The sequence below is a fragment of the Eptatretus burgeri genome, chromosome 5 (genome assembly GCF_056783735.1).
Source record: "Eptatretus burgeri isolate ZD-2024b chromosome 5, Ebu_testis_v1, whole genome shotgun sequence".
In the NCBI taxonomy this organism is placed as follows: domain Eukaryota; kingdom Metazoa; phylum Chordata; class Myxini; order Myxiniformes; family Myxinidae; genus Eptatretus; species Eptatretus burgeri.
This window is the reverse complement of record NC_140965.1, coordinates 10,176,990-10,197,913: the sequence shown is the minus strand read 5'-3', so window position 1 is coordinate 10,197,913 and position 20,924 is coordinate 10,176,990. Positions and strand designations below refer to the sequence as shown.

The 20,924-nt window shown below is 43.3% G+C and overlaps 1 protein-coding gene across 1 annotated transcript; it reads left to right on the top strand.

The window, feature by feature from the left end:
- The first annotated feature begins 1,154 nt into the window (after window positions 1–1,154).
- LOC147025823 (uncharacterized) lies at window positions 1,155–16,542 on the top strand. The gene is made up of 3 exons (XM_085880657.1): window positions 1,155–2,412; window positions 2,573–2,675; window positions 13,656–16,542. Exon 3 carries the CDS (start codon window positions 13,669–13,671, stop codon window positions 14,947–14,949), a length of 1,281 nt encoding a protein of 426 aa, XP_085736783.1. The 5' UTR covers window positions 1,155–2,412; window positions 2,573–2,675; window positions 13,656–13,668; the 3' UTR covers window positions 14,950–16,542.
- The last annotated feature ends 4,382 nt before the right edge of the window (window positions 16,543–20,924 follow it).

The window sequence follows — 20,924 nt, the reverse complement described above, 5'->3', positions numbered from 1 at the left end:
ATAAATATTTATATATATATATATATATATTATACATATATATGCATTTATATACATCTATACAAGATGAGAGTTTTAGTTATATATATATATATATATATATATATATATATATATATATATATATATATATATATATATATATATATATATATATATATATATATATATATATATCTTCTTCTTCTTCTTTCGGCTGCTCCCTTTAGGGGTCGCTACAGCGGATCATCCGCATAGTGATTTGGCACATGTTTTACGCCGGATGCCCTTCCTGACGCAACCCTGGTCGCCTGTTACGACACAGGGATATGGTACACCTATTTTAACCGGGGTATACACCGGCCCAGTACACTGGTACTCATTTCGCCGACCTTGGAAGGATGACAGGCTGAGTCAACCCCCTGGTGTTATACGACTTGGTACATACATATATATATATATATATATATATATATATATATATATATATATATATATATATATATATGTATGTATATGTATTCAGTAGCCCAACGGGGCTTGAACTCAGGACTTTTTGGGTCCCAAGCCGCTGCACTCACCACTGCGCCAAGACCAAGCTTATATATATATGTATGTATATATATATATATATATATATATATATATATATATATATATATATATATATATATATATATATATGTATGTATGTATATATATATATATGTATGTATATATATATTTTTTTCCGAAAACTCCCATCTTGTATAGATGTATGTATGTTCCTGAAATACAGCCAAAATGGTACACGATAGCACAACAATTTTAGGGTCACCTTACTCTCCATTCTCCTGCAGTGTGCAATATCAAGTTTCGTTCAAATCGGGTAACGAAAAAAAAATATTAAAAAATCAATTCCCGATTCAGTCAAGTACTCTTCGGGATTATTTGATCAATGCAAACAACATCAGCGGTATAGTTCGCTGGAGGTATGCTTTTTTTATCAATTGCTGTCACAACGGGAACCCAATGGGTTCACGGGTCGTCTTATGTATATGTATGTATGTATGTATGTATGTGTATATATATATATATATATATATATATATATATATATATATATATATATATATATGTATAATATGTTATGTATTTCAGAGAGCCTGGTGTTGGCGCAGTGGTTAGGGCAGCGGCTTGGGATCCAAAAGGTCCTGAGTTCAAGCCCCGTTGGGCCACTGAATTAATACACCAGGGGGTTGACTCAGCCTGTCATCCTTCTGAGGTCGGCGAAATGAGTACCAGTGTACTGGGCCGGTGTATACCCCGGTTAAAATAGGTGTACCAGATCCCTGTGTCGTAAGAGGTGACCAGGGTTGCGTCAGGAAGGGCATCCGGCATAAAACATGTGCCAAATCACTATGTGGATCATACGGATGATCTGCTGTGGCGACCCCGAACGGGAGCAGCCAAAAGAAGAAGAAGAAGAAGAAGAAGATGTTATGGATTTCAGAATCGGATCCGACTAATGCACACAACATTTAGGGCCTCTGACAGTTATTTCCATAAATGCATGTCCAGGATAGACCCATCCCCTTGTCTGGTGGGATTCTCACTTTGATGCCTTGGAGAAGGGTATGGAACAGATCCCCTTTCTTATGGGACGACATTTTATTCTCTACGACACGTTCATGCATGCGAGAGATATCCGTGAGCCCAACAGAGGTTCTTTTTACCTCCTCTCCATCGGAAAATGTTGGCTTGGAGGTGGACGTTTTATTTACACTTTCGACTTACAGGACATTGGAATAAGCATATCGCAGGCTTTTCCTGAACGGTTATTCTGATGGTCAAATACGGCTGTGGATCATTTACCTCACCCACCTATCTTTCATTGATGATTGACACTTTCCTATTTCACCAACGTTGACATCCACCTTTTTCCATCGACGTTTGACGCCCCGTTTGGCAGCTCCATGGATGCTGGCTGGCTCTTGTTCATGTCGGGCTGAGCGAGGAAGGAATGATCGTGAGATTGATGGTTGGAGGTCATGTGCAGCGATACGCAAATAGGCAAGGTGGATTTGGTTGAAGTCTGCTTGAGGCTCCGCTCACACTGGTCATCTATAAAAAGGTTGGGAGGACCACTTTCCTGACAGTTTGTGACGGTTGCTCCAGTCAGTTGGTGACAATTTCTGACAGCTGGGTGACGGTTCCTTACAGCAACAGTCACTTGTTGCTCCTGATGATGGGTGACGGTTGGACCGTTCCTGCTGGTTCTGCTTGTACCTGATTCTTGTCATCCCTGGTTCCTGGGGGGTGACGATGTGATGTCGATTGGTGTACGAGCCTGTTTGCAAGTGGGTGCATGGCGAGGCAGGGCGCTGACAGCGGACCAAGGCACGCTCACACATTTTGGGACATTTTAGTGGATGCACGACGACTTATATCTTGGTAGATTTTTCACAAATCTGTTTGAATTTTTTATTTATGCATAATTCTCTTTATTCGTTTTTTTTTTCTTCGTTCTCTTTTTTCATTCTAATTCTTGCTTTTTCTTCTCTTTCATCTCTTTTACTCTCTATTCCTTTCTTTCATTATCTAACTCTCTAAGGAGAAGTGAATTCTTGCAGAAGTTTTCCTGTGAGGCTCACTTGGCTGCACCTGCATGGGTTTGATCGTGGTGGAGTCGCGGCTGAAACCCGAATCCTATCCAGGTTACTTCTTATGACTCCATCTTTGCTCTTTCCTTCTTCGGGTTCCTTCTTTGTCCTCTGTTTCATTGAATGTTCACACAAACTGTTCTAATATATGCTTACGGTCCTCTGTTTTTAAAAATTAATCGGAGGAGTATTTCCAACCTCTTGACCAATGGAGTTGGGGTGAATAATTTTGTGCAATTATTGTTTCCACGTACACCAGTTGTTTCTGTATATGTCTGATAATCTGATGTTTAGAGGTTCATCTTCGGTATTGGAATGTTTTTTTTTGGAACCTTTCGCATCAATATGATCTTCGCAACTTCATGGGCTAGTGGAATGCAACTCTCTGAGAAAGGACACGAATAAGCGATAAGACGGTTCGCCCTGCTTGTCGGAACATAATTTTCAGACCGCAGACTATGATATCATTGGGAGAAAAAAAGTCTAACTTTGGCATAAATTTTCCAATTTTGTTTTAAGTGAGTATCACATTCAATAAATGTATGCTATATGGGAAATCAAAGAAAGAATCTGGCTGGAAAGATTGATAATACAACTTTAGCTCTCAAGTTGGCCTCAAGACACATCTACAGTATAACTGGTTGAAAGAAGTCACAGATGAGAAGCACGCAGTAAAAGAGAATTATTTTTCAACTTTGGTGCGAAGAAAAAGAGGAAGTCAGTAAAGAACATTGATTGAGGAGATTGAGTCGGTGCTTGAAGATCTTCTTTGAGTTTTTCTCATTTCTGCGACTGTATTTTCCCCCAATTCTCTGCTTGTCCTTGAGAAGTGAGGCTGACTGTATAATGACTCATGAATGATGGTCATTTTCCCACACCCCAGCCAACATTAATTAATTCCTCATTCATTTATCGGCGAATCGTAGTGCTGCGTCTGTGAGGTGACCTCATCCGTCATTCACGTTTCCAGCCTCCAGCCCACGCACTGATCACTACCAAAGTGAAAAGTACACCACAAATGAGTGCAACAGACCGTGTGAGAGGATGAATAACTTCAGACAACAGCACAATAGGAATGCGCACATGAGAAATGTTTTTCGAGTGAGGTGGAGAAAATTGAGGGTTGGTTGGGGGAATTAAGTTGAAGGAAAGAAAGAGGATGAGCGGTGTGCAATGCAGAGCAAAGATAGGAATCGAAAGTTTAGGGACAATGACTCTTTTTTTATTTTTTATTTTTTTTCTTTAACAGGTCTAATTTTCTCACCTCATTGGGTTGGACGGTTCTGACTCCAGTCTTTCATTGAATCAGCTGGCCAGGCTTAGCATTACACGGAAGGTTATTTTAGCTGGAATTCTTAAATTGTTACAAGTGTTGTCCTGTTTGGGAAATAAAAATACAACAATAGGGTAAAAATTTTATTCACTTAAGGATTTGTATCATCCATTAAAATTTATCTTACGCAACGTAAATCCCAGGTTTGTCTCATATAATCATTTCCTACAAATCAAATAACACGAGTCGAGAGCAAGGCTTGGGCACATCTTCATAAAACTTCAGCAAGATAAGGGTTGTCGCCTTTCGGGGAAAAGCTGCTGTGTCTGTAATTCGATAAAATCTGGTGCGTTTCTCTTCTGTTCCTTTTCTTAATTATGTTCACAAAAGCATGTCTATTACGGGGCAGACAAAAATGTGCTCTAATTACTGACTTCCTTCAGGGACCTTTAAAATATCACAGTAATCATGTTTCTCCTCTTGACTTTCATACTTGGACAAAATGTTAAAAATAAAAATTAAGAGCTTATAACTCTCGCAACAGCAGTTTTCCTTCATAAAGCTTTTTTTTGCTTTATTCCTACCTCATGTAGGGAAGTTTGTACGTAACAAGGATGCAATTGATTATATTATCAACTGGTGTGCACTTTAGCTTGTACTGAGCAAAATAACATATATTACACCTGGAACCTTAATCATGCAAAAAAAACCAGCAACATTAAGCATAATTTAAGTGGTTTTTTTTTTGACACAAAAGCTTGTTCTGAGCATGTTATTTTGTTCCAATTCACTATTCTAATGCAGAAACACGTGTGTTTGATCAAATCGTGTGTACTTTAGCCCACTGATAGACTGGATCTGCATCTGGACATTAACCAAAATCGAATGAGCTTGTCCTTGTCACCTATCCAACTCGTCCACCGAGTTGAGTCTGAATCCGTCCACAGCTTTTTGAAATATCTTGCTACACGTAGTTTTTTGGCTTATCTCTCAATGGTGAAGAATCACTTGTAAAATTCTTGGATCCGCATCTTCACCAAAATTGGAATCAATTCATCCTTATCACACACCCAACCTGTTCACCAAATTTCGTCGAAATCTGGCAATAACTTTTTGAGATATACTGCTCGTAGACAGACAGAAGACACAGACACATACGTAACTACCGTCTGTCCAGCAGTACAGAGGGATGGCATGCTGTATTACGGTGATCATCACTATTTTTTTTTAGAGGGGGGCCACTTTGGCTGATAAGACATCAGTGAGAGCCGCTGCACCACCTGCAGGACTCTGTATGCAATGGCTGCTATTCGGTCCCATCCCAATGTACTCTTCTTTGTTGTGGTTAACTGGACTGCAAGCAGTATTGTTTGTACACTGCCATCTACTAATGTAGATATGCTGCTTTTTTGCTTTGCGTTGGAACACTAATTTGAAACCATTGGGTCATTTTGAAACCATTTATGGCAGATTATGATGGCCGGGGTGTTTTCCCACTTGTGGATTATCAGTCGCACATTTAGGGGCCGCAATTTAGGGTACCAGGAGCCACCAGTGGCTCGTGGGCCGTGCAATGAAGAACGGAGCTGGATGAGGTTCTTTTAAAATGATTCTCAAAATCCAGTTTGGATTTTGGAAAAATCATTATTTGAAAGGTTTTCTGGGGTTTGAATGTCTTGTGTAAAAGTTTGCTGGGTTTGCTGTCATTTTCAAATGTTTCCTGCATTTTGGTGATTGCTTTTCAAATGAGTGATACATTTGGTGTTCATTTCAAAATGTTCACCACCTTTTGGTGATCATTACCTCCATCACCAAAGGAGGACAGGTTATGTTTTCACCCCTGTTTGTCTGTGTTGCTTAAAATGTATGACACCCCAATATATAAGTTATAAACAATCAATATACAGTATAATCTGATGGCTTTTAAAAATATATAAAAAAATAGAACAGGCAATGGGATAAATCATTTATGTGAAAAGACCTTTATTAGCGAAAGACCATTGTGGCCGAGCCAGTGGCCTACCTAGATAATTGTCTGTGGGGGAGGCAATAAGTAATTTATACACCTTCATACGGTATTTGTCCAAGGCAGAAAATCCCCTGGGGAAGGGGAGCAAATGAAGTCGCTATCGCCTCGGGTGTAGGACCATTAGTCTCCCTGGCAAGTTTGCTTGAGATTGGTTAAGTAATGACTGAATGCATCGTAGTCAGACAGGCAGACAGACAGACCCCAAATTGCATATCTTAGGACCAGCAAATACAACCCATCGTGTCACTGGCAGGTATATTACGGGGGGTGGGGGGAGTTGAGGGAGAGAGGAGAAATGAAGCGAGGGAGAGAGGAGAGATGAAAGGAGAGAGAGGGATAGGGTGAGAGAAGCAGGGGGGGGTGGAGAGAGAGAGGGGGGAGGGGTGGAAGAGGGCACAGTGGGACAGGAGAATGGGAGATTCCGGCAGATTTGATGCCTTGTTTAACGTCCATCCAAGAGACGGCACACACATTGATGAATCACTCTGCCTGTAAAACACCAGGATGACAGTTTATATCTGGGTCGGGAGTCAAACCCAGGCGATACAGCTTTGAAGGAGCATGCATACCTCTCGGCTATCCTGCCGTGATCTGGCAATTCATTGCTTTATAAAAAACTGAATTGATCTAAGCAGCAGTTCCGACTGTGAAAAAAACAAACAAGCAAAAAAGCTTTCATTTGTCCAATTCGCACATTCTTTGACAGCCCTTCCTCTCCTCGACCTCTGGAGAGTTGTATGGTGGTGGAGGGCGTTTGGCAGGAGGATAGCATGAAGGGAGAAGAAGGTAAGGCAGTGTGAGGGGAAGGGGAAGGGGAAGGCAGCTTGGGGGGAAGGGAAGGCAGCCTGGGGGGAGGGGAAGGCAGCTTGGGGGAGGGGAAGGCAGCTTGGGGGAGGGGAAGGCAGCACGAGGTGGGGGGAAGGCAGCGTGAGTGGTGTGGGGAGGCAGCGTGAGTGGTGGTGGGGGAAGGCAGCGTGAGTGGTGGTGGGGGAAGGCAGCATGAGTGGTGGGGGGAAGGCAGCGTGATTGGTGGGGGGAAGGCAGCGTGAGGGGGAGGGGAAGGCAGCATAGGGGAGGGGAAGGCAGCCTGGGGGGGGGAGGGAAGGCAGTGTAGGGGGAGGGGAGGCAGCACGAGGTGGGGGGAAGGCAGCGTGAGGGGGAGGGGAAGGCAGCATAGGGGAGGGGAAGGCAGCCTGTGGGGAGGGGAAGGCAGTGTAGGGGGAGGGGAAGGCAGCACGAGGTGGGGGAAGGCAGCGCGAGGTGGGGGAAGGCAGCGCGAGGTGGGGGGAAGGCAGCGCGAGGTGGGGGGAAGGCAGCGCGAGGTGGGGGAAGGTAGCGCGAGTGATGGGGGAAGGCAGCGTGAGTGGTGGGGGGAAGGCAGCGTGAGTGGTGTGGGGAGGCAGCGTGAGTGGTGTGGGGAGGCAGCGTGAGTGGTGTGGGGAGGCAGCGTGAGTGGTGTGGGGAGGCAGCGTGAGTGGTGGGGGGAAGGCAGCGTGAGTGGTGGGGGAAGGCAGCACGGGTGGTGGGGGGAAGGCAGCGCGAGTGGTGGGGGGAAGGCAGCGTGAGTGGTGGTGGGGGGAAGGCAGCATTAGTGGTGGTGCGGGGAAGGCAGCGTGAGTGGTGGGGGGAGAAGGCAGCATGAGTGGTGGGAGGAAGGCAGCGTGAGTGGTGGGGGGATGGCAGCATGATGGGAAGGGAATGGAAGGGCAATAAAATGCGCCCAAAGAGCAACATTTTATTTTTAACTGCTGGATTCTATATAAAACTGGGTGGGAGCATTGAAAAACCCATGCTGTCTCCCTGGAAAATTCAATACTAAACCATCAGTCATAAATAGTTCCCTTAGGAGGTGGAGAGGGAATTGAATTTAATTTGAAAACCGTTTATTGATCCACAAAAAAAAAAAAAACATTGAAAAACAAAGAAAAAGATACAAAAAAAGGAAAACAATAAGGAGAGAGAGAAAAAAAAAGAGAGAGATAGAGATAGAGATAGAGATAGAGATAGAGATAGAGATAGAGAGAGATAGAGATAGAGTTTTTTTTATTTTTTTTTTCTTCTCTTCGATAAACCATCACAAGGTAATCACCAAATCTAGTTTATCCACAAAGCACAAAACTTTGCCACAACACCATTTTCTCTCAAAACGTTTAACATTCTCCATACTGTAGGAATAGTCAAATTCTAGGGAAAGTCTTGCCACCACAAGCCCTCTGACAATCGGCATGACATAAGACCTGTAACCATTGTCAATTTTTATTTTCCTACATTTACATGTAGCATATTTCACAACAGCAACCAGGAAATTGAGGAGAACACCAGAGTCCCTGCAAGAGGGCTTAAAGGGCACCCCAAACACAAACATGTGTGATGTGAAAGGAAAAGACAGTTTACAAAAAAAAAAAAATCTGAAAGCGAAGAGAAGTTTTAATCTTATGCATTGCACGTAATCATGGAAGAGATCCTCCTTGTGTTCGTAGAAGGGGCAAGTAACTTGTACTGAACTATTGAAATGGTGCACGAGAGTGTTGGAAGGGAGAGCTCAATGTAATAATCTCCATTGTATGTCTGCCAACAGGCCATCGACGGGTAACGTATACATCACAGGCCACAGTGGGCCTAATGGACATCTGGCTCCTCGCCGTTCTGACCACATTGCTATACGCGTTGATCCAAAAGGGGATGCTGCTGCTTGTCTTTGTCTGGAGAGGTCATAGAACCCAGATTTAGTTACTAAATGAAAGGGGGGGGGGGATGTTCGCTGCTCAACTGAAACGGGGGGAGCTCCTTAATTTCGGGAAATGCCAGCCGAAAATTCTCCACAATACTGACACCTCAGCCAATAGTAGGCAGTCTAAATTTCCGAACCACAATTGGGACAATTTGGTCCACAAGTCGAACAGATCTGCACCCATGGCTTGTCGCAACTGACCCAGCCGATCTCCACCGAGACCCAGATGAATCCCTGAGATCGTACACCTCATTGACTCATCCTTGTATATATTTCTTGACCAAGGCCTTGCTATGAGGAATCCTTGGGAGAAACTGGTTGTAAAATAAAGGTTCCTGGAGGAACATTCGACAATTGTAAGCTTCAATTAACCGGTGGATGCCAAAGTCCTTCTAGGTCTTGCATCCAAGACCTTCTCGGTCTTGCTAAAGTCTTGCATCCAGCAAGCTTTGATTAAAAACCTGGGAGTGCGCCAAATTGAAACCGTTCGAGATCCATCAAGAAGAGTTGCCGGTCATACCGTAAACCTCCGGCCTGTTGCAACAACAAAAAAAAAAATGCAAAGAGACACCATGGCAGCAACTGCTCAGTGAACAGCAGTTTATGCACAGATTGCAGGCGAAAGGCCATGACTCGGCCGGTGATGTCCACAACGCCTTGGCCACCCTCCTTCCGGGGGCAGTGCAGTACAGCAGGCCGAAGCCAGTGGTAGCCACTTCAAAATAAATTGACCATTGCTCGCTGGATGGCAAGGATTAGTTCTTTGGGTGGCTGCAAAGCAATAGCTTTATGCCATAACCTAGCTGCTGTTAGCTTGTTGACGACAAGACTGCACCCTCTGTATGATAGAGATCTGCAAAGTCCTTCCCATGTTTTTAAACGACATATAATCTGTTCTAACACACCTTCCCAATTTTTCAATCCCATCTTCGGATTACCAAGAAAAAGTCCGAGGTATTTAACCCCATCAAATCTCCATGCTATGTTCTGTGGGAGAGAAGGTGGCGGTATTGAGGAGAGATTTTTGGTGACCACACCATAGGGCTGTACTTTTGTTCCAATTTAGCTCGCTAAAGGAGGCTGCGGATAATTTTTCCAAACATTGTCGCAAAACGGAAATACTATTTGGGCCCCTAATTGAAATGTAAACGTCGTCAGCATAAGCAGTCAACACAAATTTTGGGGCTTCTACACCCTTCTCATCCTGGGACATTCGCCGCCTGATAGAGGACAAAAATGGTTCAAGGGCGATTGCGTACAACAGCCCCGAAAGGGGACAGCCTTGATGAATACCTTGTCGAAAGGGAAAGGGAGAACATAGCCTATAATTCAATTTCAGCATGCAGAATCAGAACACAAAAGTTTCACATAGGAGATGAAATATTCTCCAAAACCCATCCCTTTAAGGAAAGAAAAAAGGTATTTATGGTCAACACGATCAAAAGCTGATGCCTGATCAATAAACAATAGTCCATAATTGTCATGCAAGTAGTTGTCTATCTAGTTGTCTACAAGAAAGACTATCTCTTACGAGAAAAAATGTTATCATGAATAGACCTTCCCGGTACATAATAAGTCTGGTCCGGGTGTACAACAGAACCAACTACAACTTTCACACGATTAGCAAGAACCTCAGAGAAAATCTTGTAGTCTTCACACAATAATGACTTAGGCCGCCGACTTCCCCGGTTTTTGGTAGTTGACAAACAACTGACGATGGCAGCTCTCCAACGTGAATGCTTTCCTCGAGGACATTTAACAACTCTGGTCCAACAAGCTTCCTAAAAGTCATAAAATTATCCAGGTAGGCCATCAATCGCAGGGGCCTTTCAGTCTTTTAAGCCGCACATGGCTGCTTCAAGTTCCTCGGCCAAGATTGAGGAGTCAAGCACTCGTCGCTGGTCCTCTTCAACCTTGGGAAGTCCATCAATCAGTTCCTGCATCACATCATTATCCACACTGTGAGGGGAGTAAAGGTTGGAGTAGAAATCTTTTAAGACACCCGTTAATCCTTGCTGAGAGGTCATTAAGATCCCATTTAAAGTCAGTAGGCCATGGATTTGTTGCAACTTTTTGGTTGAGTTCTCCAAGTTGAAGAACTCTTTGTTTGGCATATCTAAAATCAGGTTACTCATTCGCATTCGTACCAGGGTACCCATTGCCTTTTGCTTAACCATATCAGCTGGCAATGTTCTCTTTGCCCATAGCAACTAAGCAACTAATCCATGTGTCCTTTCCAGCATCATCATTATTTTGCTCTCGGGAAACAATTTCAGACTTTAACAGATGAATTGAGTGAGATTGCATCTTGGTGGTGCATAGACTATAGACTATATTTCTGGCAGAAAGATATTATTTGGGATTTTGCGAGGTCCCACCACAACTGGAGGTTAGCGTGCTCAGGCTTGGAGGTGCAGATTTTTTCCCATACAGCTTTGAAACAATCATTAAAAATTTTTTTATCACTTAAGAGGCGAGTGTTAAGAGTCCAATATGCACGACCACCTGATGACAAGGGTAATTTAAAGGACAACATGACTAAGCTATGATCTGTGAAACCAGTTGGTAGAATTTGGGATGTAGTCACTTTTAACATTGGCTTATTAACATATATTCTATCAAGTCTTGCCCTTGATATAAAGCCATCCTAACATCTGCACCATGTATAGCTACGCAAACGTGGATGTTGTAGTAGCTACGTATCCTTAAAATAATAATTATTAACGATATTCTCCAACCCTTTAGTGGAGGCTGCATGAGGTTTCAATCAACTTCTGGGTGAATTGTACAATTAAAATCTCCAGCAAAACAAATAAATGAGGTTGAGTATTGGTGTTTAATGAAATCCTTTACATATTTCTTTGAACGAAGCTTGCTGCGCAGAGAGCATGTTGCTTAAACAAATAGCCGCACCGGCTTTAGGTGTAGGAAATCCGCTTAAGAACCACTACCCTCTAAAACGTTTTCCCCACGCAGCTGTTAAGGTGTTCTTGGCATGGGTCTCCTGCAATAGGACAATGTCAGCTTATATTTTCTCCAAGGTTTGAATTGTTTGAATCCTCAGTAATGGGGCTCAACCCCCAGTAATCTTCAGGGTTGCAATCTGTAGCACCATCATTGGAGAAAGCTAGGCACTTAAAAAAAAAACCTTCTACCTGCAGTTCTTTGTTTGCTTTTGTCACAGCTTTCCTGAGTCGCTGGAATTGAGGTTCAGAAAGTTCTGCAAAGTCATTCCTTTGTATCATCTGCTTTGCAATCACAATTGAAAGCCTTAATTGATATCAGGAAAATGGTCTCTAATTTGGACATTGCATTGCCAAAAGGTTTCGCTCAGGAAAAGAACATCTTCCTTAGACATTGTACTTTGTTTACCTTTCCCCTGGATTGTGCCCGAAGTTTCACTTGAGTAGGACACCCTACCAGGAACTGCACCTGTGTCATCGTCGTCATCTAAACCGCAATTGACTTGCTGATTCCTCTTCTATACCAGCACCGGTACATTCTTCCTGTTGGCATTCCACAGAGAGCTCTGTCCTATCTTTACTATCACTATCCGTTTTAAAATCGTTTTCCTTTTTATAATTGTGTGTCTTCCACTGACTATTGTCCTCAAAAGTAGGTCATTTTGCCTCTGTATGCGAGCATTGTTCGGAGTTTTATCCCCTTCAACGTGAGCAAGCGGTGGAGCCTCATTTCCAACCAGCACCTCACCGCATTGCTTATCTTGTGAAGGCTTATCATGATTATTCCCTATCTGTACTACTATAACTTTGCCACCTTTATTCCTACCTTCAGTGCTAAGGCAGGAGCGTTTCAAACCCCCCCCCCCCCCATGAAACGGTATCCATAACTTGTTCCTCATCACTAAAAACTCCTTCCGGAGCTTGCAGCCCCTCTCCTGTTTTGACTTGGTCCCTATCAGTACCATCTTTGGACATACCTGAGCGTCTTGGCGTGGATCCTTTTTCTATAGGTGACTCACTTACAGAGTCCACACCAGAACAGCCATGGGTGGGAGGGGCGATTCCGCTACCGCAGTCATGGGGGGGGGGGGCGTTCTGCCTGCAGCAGCATATGTTGTCTCACCATCAGGACAATGGTACTTGGTGTGAGCATATGCACCACAGCCGTAGCAGGTTAAAGTCTCCGTCATCGCAAACATCCTGTAATCATGTTCTGCCACTTTGAAACTCAAGGAGATATTCAGCTGCGTTGTGCCATCTTTTAACACTACATAGCAGAACTTCCTGAACGATTCTACATGTTTTAATTCGTGATAGTGATGTTGCTAATGAAGAAGAAGAATAAGCAGGAGGGGTAAGGTGAGGAAGAGGTAGAGAAAAGCAAAGGGGAGAAGGAGGAGGAAGGGAAGAAAGAGGCTAGGGGGGGGGGGGAACCTTGGGCTCTCAATAAAAATGTGAAAAATATTTTCAATAGCACCAGAGAAAGGACACATTTCTGTGTTACTAGAACACATTAGAGGGTAAAATGTAATGCGCCAGCTGCCACTGCAAGTCTCCAGAGCGCTTGGCAATGGGCGCTTTATAGTCAGGAGGCCCAATGCAGAATAGTGTACGACCCTGCTGATTCCGTGTTAGAATAGTGCAACAGGTGTAAATTGACTGTCCAGACACACAGAAACGTGAATCAACTTGTTGCCAACTCTGGATATGGATAGTATGGCCGCCATGACAGTTTACAAAATGGTTGCCATTAAATACACTTTTCGTCATATTTCAGCCGCAAATTGACATGAAATTACAAAATTAGGGTCGATTTCCATGTTTTTGAGCATGCCTGAGCTGATGGGAGTATAGAAAAAAAACATTGCTCCATCCATTTTCTAAAAATAATATGACTTGTTTTTCACGATGTTATTTTTAAAGAAATCTTCAGGCTCGAATTAGAATGTCTGATTATACAAACCACAATCAATGAATTTTACAACTTTGCTATAAAATGAACCTAAACTACATAACTGTGTGTTTTTCTGTTACCCAGGACTAACTGAAAAATGAAAGCCGCAAGATTTCTCACAGGGGGTTCAAGGGATCGAGAAGAAGAAGAGCATGTAGACTGGAATAAATGCTTTATTTGCCAGGACAGTTCAAAAACTAGCAAGTCAACGCCACTTCGAAAGACTACAATCGTTGGTGTGAAAACTGTAGCTGAATGTTGCAAAGAAAGAGAGAAATATAATGACGCTAAATATGTTGACTCATTCTCAAGAATCAGAAAATATTCTGTACCGGAGCACGTCGAAAAGATTCAATGGCACAAATTCTGCTATAGTGACTTTACTCACGCAAAAAAAATAGACAGACTGAAGTCAAGGATTCAGCCACAATCTGTGACTTACGCAGAAGAGATACCCACAACATCAGGTTCCTCAGAGAAATACCATGTCCCAAAGTCACTAAGATCCGCGCACAGCGCTATGGATTGGTCAAAATGCGCTTTCTGCCAGACTGACATTCCTGGAAAAGCTGGTGTCCTGACAAATGTTGAATTTGATCACACATCATCCAGGATGCTTAGTTTGGCCCAATTTGACCCCACCATGTGTCACAGGTTTGCAGGTGTTTCAGACTTGATGGCAGCTGAAGGTAAATATCACCTCAAGTGTTATGTTTCTTTTCGCAGAAAGTATAAAAAGGAGAGTGGAGAGAAAAACCAGTCTCCTGAAAGCATCTGTTTCAGAAATGTGATGAACCAGCTTGAGAAAGAGCTGCAGAAGGGACATGTGTTTACCCTGAAAAACATCTGGGAACACTACAGCATGCTGTTATTGAATGATTTTGGAATTGAGGCTGGAGCCTACAAAAGCTACAATTTCAAGCAGAAAGTGGAGGTTCACTTTGGTAGTGACAAGGTGACATTCGTGCAGCCATTGGATGTCACAAAACCCCTCATAGTTGCGTCCTCAGCTGTGACAAAGTTTGCCATGAGAACCGCCGTGAATGATTTATCTGAAGAAGGTGAAAGTTCTGAAGAAGATGAATTGGCCCAGTGCAGTCTGCCTCATCATGAGAACGAAATCCTTAGCTGGATCTTCAGAGTGGGCATAAAGATTTACAGTGACGTAAAACACTCTCCAGGGCATAGCATTATCGGTGGACTGAACACAGAAAATGCAGAGCGAATTGTACCTGAAACCCTGTACATGCTTGTAAAGCTTCTTTGTGGTGGTGACAGCACTGACAAGATGGACAATGAAGAAGCGGATGAGACAGATACCAAGAACAAAGTTCTGAGCATCTGCCAATACATTATTCATGCGGCTTCAGGACACTGATGTCCTCATTCTCCTTGTTGCCTATCAGCCGCATCTCAGTCCCTTTCTCTGGATGAATGCAGGGACACCCAAAAAGCAACACTACATTCCCATTGACTCCATCAATATCCCAGATTCGCAGAGGGAGTCACTTCTGGCATTTCATGCAGTGACAGGTTCAGACAGCACAAGCCAGTTTGCTGGAATTGCGAAGCGCTCTGCATGGGCTGTCTTTCAAAACAACTCCCACCTGTTGAATAACCGAGGCAAAGAGGAAATTCCTGATGAGAGTGTGATTGCAGATGCTGAGTCATTTGTCTGCAGGCTTTATGACCCTCATGGCCAAGATAACTCAATTCAGCGAGTAAGATGTGATCTGTTTCTCAGTCTGACCAAAACTATTGAGAATCTGCCTCCAACTCGCGATGCTCTGATTCTACACATCAAGCGAGCGCACTACCAGACTTTTGTGTGGAGAAGAGCCTTGGAATCTGAACCACATCTACCTGCACCTGAGAACTGTGGGTGGGAACAGGTCGTCAAAGATGGCAACGAGACATTTCAGCCGCGACTCATGACTGCACAGCCTATTACTGCTTACTGTGTAGAACTGACGACATGCAAATGCCGTGGGTCATGCTCAACTCGACGGTGCAAATGTACACGGAATGGACTGCCTTGCACGAAAGCATGTGGATGCAAAGCCCTTTGTCGGAACCCGTTCAGTGTACAAGCCGATCAATAGCTCTGAAAATTGTACTTGGGTGTTCTCACAACACTTTTCTCTTCTGCAAAGCAACGTAATTTTGTGTTAGAAAGAATCTGACAGCTGTTGAAATAACCTTTGACTGACTGTAAACCCATCTCCATCAATAGTGCTAAACATTTTCTTTTTCACATTTGTTGCTCGTATGTACATTTTCAATTTCATCTTTAAGTTGTCAATTATGTGAAAAGTTGTGATCCAGTACAAAAATAAAGCACAAAATAGTGTTCCTCATGTCAGATTACATAGTATTTCACAATCATGACAAATTTCTGGCTCGTACAATTTGCAGTAAGAAATAGACTAAATCTGATGGCGGCCATTTTGATTACTGTCATGGCGGCCATAATATTCAGATGCAGACTTGGCAACAAGTGGAACTAGACTTGGTCATGCCTAGACTCTTCAAAAACACCAGTTGCACCATTCTAACATGAAATCAGCAGCGAACCTATTTTCTAGGCTAGCTACAGATTTTGGCTTCTAGACTATTATACATAACAAGCCATTGGATCATAGTGGAAAGAGTAATCCAGAGCATTCTCTTCCAGTGCACATGTGGTTCTGCAGGTCTATCAGGAACAAGGGCTATAACACACACACACACACACACACACACACACACACACACACACACACACACACACACACACACACACACACACACACACACACACACACACACACACACACACACACAAACACAAACACACACACATTCTGATCATAGCCGAATTTCCCTGCTTGTCGAAGCAGGCAGTCAGCGAAAGCTTTCCGAGAAACATTCGTGTATAGCAGCCTGCGCAATGAAAGGAGGGGAAAAGCCATCACTTTGCTGGGAATGGCAACCAGCCCCTGTCCTTCTCATGTAGTAGATAGTAGAAAAATCGTGCGAATTACGATACAAGCATCAAATTTGGCATTTCTGTTCTGCAGGGCTTTCTGATCAAATCTGCCTGATTGGCCATTTGAAAAATTTGAAAAAAAAAAAGAAAACTTCAAAAAAATTTGAAGTCACAGCTGGCTGAAATTCTTGAAGTGCAAGTGAACATCCCAGACAGAGAACCAAGGGGAGATGCAGTCATCATTGATGGCTCAGCACTTATCAATGCCCTACCTCCACGCACTTCAAAGATATTTGATGACTATGCTAAAGAAGACATCATCCCAAAGGTGGAATCCTATGGTGCCAGGTACGAGAGGGTGGACGTAGTGTTTGATCTGTACAAGAAGTCAAGTCTGAAGTCCGAGGCAAGGTCGAAAAGGGGGCAAGGAATCAGAAGAAGAGTGACAGGAACCAGTAAGACACCAAGTAACTGGAGAAGCTTTCTTCGAGATGACAGCAACAAGATCGAGCTGTTTCACTTCCTTGCAGAAAATATGTGTGAAGCACAGACGACAAGCACAGTCATTGTCACAAAAGGAGAAGATGCCATTAGCAACACAAGGAAGTCACCGGATGCTGTGTCTCCATGCTGTCATGAAGAAGCTGACACTCGAATATTTGTACACGCCAGGGATGCAACGACGGATGGTAGCAAGTCCATTATCATTAAGGCTAATGACACGGACGTACTAGTCATAGCAATATCTGTACTGCCATCCTTACAGGAACTAGGTCTTGAGAACAAGTGGATTGCCTTTGGCCAAGGAGCCAAGGTGCGATGGATTCCAGTCCATGAGGTAGTTTCTTGCAATGATTCTTGCAATGCAATGAGGGCCTGAGAAAGCTAGAGGGATCCCATACTTCCATGTATTCACTGGATGTGACGTCGTGTCTGCCTTCCGTGGAAAAGGGAAGAAAACTGCATGGCAGACTTGGAACGTCTTTGATGATGTTTCTGAAACATCCACCAATCTCAGTCAGCATCCAACATTGATTCGTGATCTTGACTTTTTTTTTTTTTTTTTTTCAAATTTTTCAAAATTTGGATTTTCAAATGGTCAATCAGGCAGATTTGATTAGAATCCCCTGGAGAACAAATGTGCCAAATTTGATGCTTGCATCATCATTTGCACGATTCCTCTCAAAAATTGCTGTTATCTGCCCCACTATTCGGGAATGGGCAGGCTTAGCACACCAGGCCAGAGCCAGTGTCCCACCCCCCCCCAAAAGAAGTCAATAAAAATGATTTGTAATTTTTTAAGAATGAAATCTGGGGGCTGTAGTGCCGTAAAAATATGCCAAAGCATTGATGCCGCAAGGCTATTAATAACAAGGGTTCGCCCCCGATATGAGATTTGACTAAGTCGTCCATTCCATTTTAGTAACCGCCTCTCAGTTTTATTTATTAAAAATTCCCAGTTTTTGAAAACGAAATTTTGAGTGCCAAGGAAGACGCCGAGATAAAAAAAAATTTCCATCCCATGCCCATTCAATTTGCTTGGGCAGGGTCGGAGGAGTGGCGCCATTTTGCGGACTAAGATAGAGAGCTTTGCTCTTTTTTTCCAGTCGACTTTGGTGGAGCATGCCAAACTGAATTCATGGACACAGTGGACCAAGGCAGAAACATCAGCATCTGAGTGGATAACCACACAAAGATCATCCGCATAGGCAATTACTTTATCAGGATTCGCCATTGGTTGGGGAAGAAAACTATGAAGATGTACCCGCAACTGAATGAGCAAAGCCTGGATTGCTAGGAAATAGAGAAGGCTGGACAAAGGGCAGCCTTGACGAATGCCTCCACTAGTTGGAAAAGGCTGACATAAAATATTGTTAACTTTAAGTACACTAAAAATGTTATTTTACAGGAGCTGAATGTAAGAGATAAAAGTTCCCCAAAAACCAACCCCTCGTAAAACAGAAAAAGAGATAGAGGTGATGGACAGTGTCGAAGGCTTTTTCCTGGTCGAGAAAAACCGAACCAACATTTTTTGCCTCAAGAGTGCAGATATCAAACATATAATATCATGCACAATGAAAATACTGTCGTGTATTGTTCTCTTTAGAACACAATAGGATTAATCAGGGTGTATAATTTCCCCAATCACCGGTCTGAGCCGGTTGGTAAGAGCCTTTGCGAAAATTTTATAATCCGTGCAAAGCAATGTTATCGGACGCCAGTTGCACAGTTGCCGAAGGTCACCTTTTTTGGGACAAGGGCAAGTACAGCCCCGCGACAGCTGAATGGCAACAAACCCGATCGTAGACCGTCAATCAGAGCTTCAAGTAACTCAGGTCCCAGGAGGTCCGAAAAGGTTTTGTAAAGTTATACAGGCATTCCATCAAGACCGAAGGCTTTGCCTGTTGGTAGAGTATATCGGGCAGCCTGAAATTCCTCCAAAGTTACTTCTTTGTCTAGTTGTAGATGTGTGGGTTCTGATGAGGTGGGTAGGGAAGAAGTCAGGGATTCCACAATCTCATTATCAGTGCTCTTGGCTTGGTAGAGTTCAGAGAAGTAATCCTTGCGTGAAATTCTGATGTCTTTTTGGCAGTGTTATTCTTCCTTCCTTCGTCTTTAGTGAGGCTATCTGCCGACTTGTTTTTTTTTACGAACTTCCAGTCCAAATAAGAACTTGGAGGAAGTGTCCAAATGAAACAGATTTTCCATGCGGAGACGAATCAGAGCTCCCCTGGCCTGCTTTGCACAGAGCCCAGCAAGAGGGCTTTTTTCTTTGCCAGCAAAATGTTGGCCCTTTCAGTATTAGAGGCTGAGAGGTTAGATTGCAAAGCTAGTATTTCTCTGGCAACCAAGGTTTGAAGGGCAGAGTCATGTCGAGTTTGATAAGCTCCGTATTGTTGGTAGAAGGATCTCAACTGTGCTTTGGCGTTGTCCCACAAGTGCACAAGATGTGGAAAGGAGGGTTTACGTTGGAGTAAGGTTCTCCAAGAAACACGAAAGGCATCAAGGAATAAATGATCCTCGAGGAGGCTTATATTAAAAGTCCAGTAGGCAGCACCTCGGTTACGATTGGTAGGTGAATATGAAGTCTGACCATATTATGGTCTGAGAAACCACTTGGGACAATACCGGTATGGGTCACAATATTTTAAACATCATTATTAATATAAAAACGGTCTAACCTTGCAAGGGACAGACAGCCATTTAAACACCGACACCACGTATATTGTCGTGCAGATGGATTACAAGTTCTCCAAATGTCAGTAAGGGAGAAGGTTGTCAAAGTCCTAGTCAGAGGTATAATGCTTGCTGAGTGAGGCTCTTTTCCATTGCGATCAATGGTAGAATCCACCGTGCAGTTAAAATCCCCTCCAAAACAACAAATCCATTAAAATCTAAGTGTGTGAGGGATGTTTCCAATTGTGTTAAAAAAATTGGTTTGATCTGTACTGCCACTGGATGCATAGACATTGAGTATTGTGTGTTTAAAGTGAGATTAAATACCCTTTAATAATTTCATTAAAATCAACAATGAGATTACAGAGAGTAGGGAGGGATGTAGACCCCAGCTCTGGGACACTCTAAGCTGCTGAAGAACCACATTCCATTCATTATTCTCTCCCATTCGCTCATACAGGAGGAGCTACATCTGGTTTCCTGTAAGAGTAAAAATTCAATGTGGTTCTTCAATACAAGCCCCTTAACTTCAGCTTTACGTAAATTTGAATGTCCTCCATTAATGTTTAAAGTCGCTATTGAGAAAGCCATAGTGTGGAATTTTGAAAAAGGCATTGGTCAATTGGCTGGCTTATGGATCCAGGAGTTTCCCTGCTTTCAAAACCCATTTCTTGAGATGAAACATTTGTGGTTCAGTCATACCTAACTGCTCAGACTGAAGGAGCAGCCGCTTTGCAGAGGTGATAAAACTGTGCAGGTCAGGAAAGGAATATTGAATTTGAACATGGCTCTTACGGATGGTGTGCTGTAAAAACTTTATGACCTCCTGGGGCAGCACAGTCTGAACACCCTTCGATTCCTGAAATAAGCCTGGATCGTTCCAGCCTTCAGTACTATCACCAGAAGCAAGCGACGAGGCCCCATCAGAATCATAGTCAGATTTGTGATCCATATTTGAACCATGCACCACAGGTGGAGCAGGCATTTCCATTTCTGCCTGGAGGGAAAAGCTGTTACTGAAGCAGAACACACACACTCCACTTCTGTAACGTCCAGAGTTGTCTGTAATGCAGATGTCTCAGACACTACACCTTTAGTAGAGAGAGGGTCTAACATAGGCTCACTTTCAATGTCCATGATATCAGCAACCAGGGAGGTGGTTACAACCACCTCTTGGGGCACGACACTATCATCTTGTTCCTGCTTGT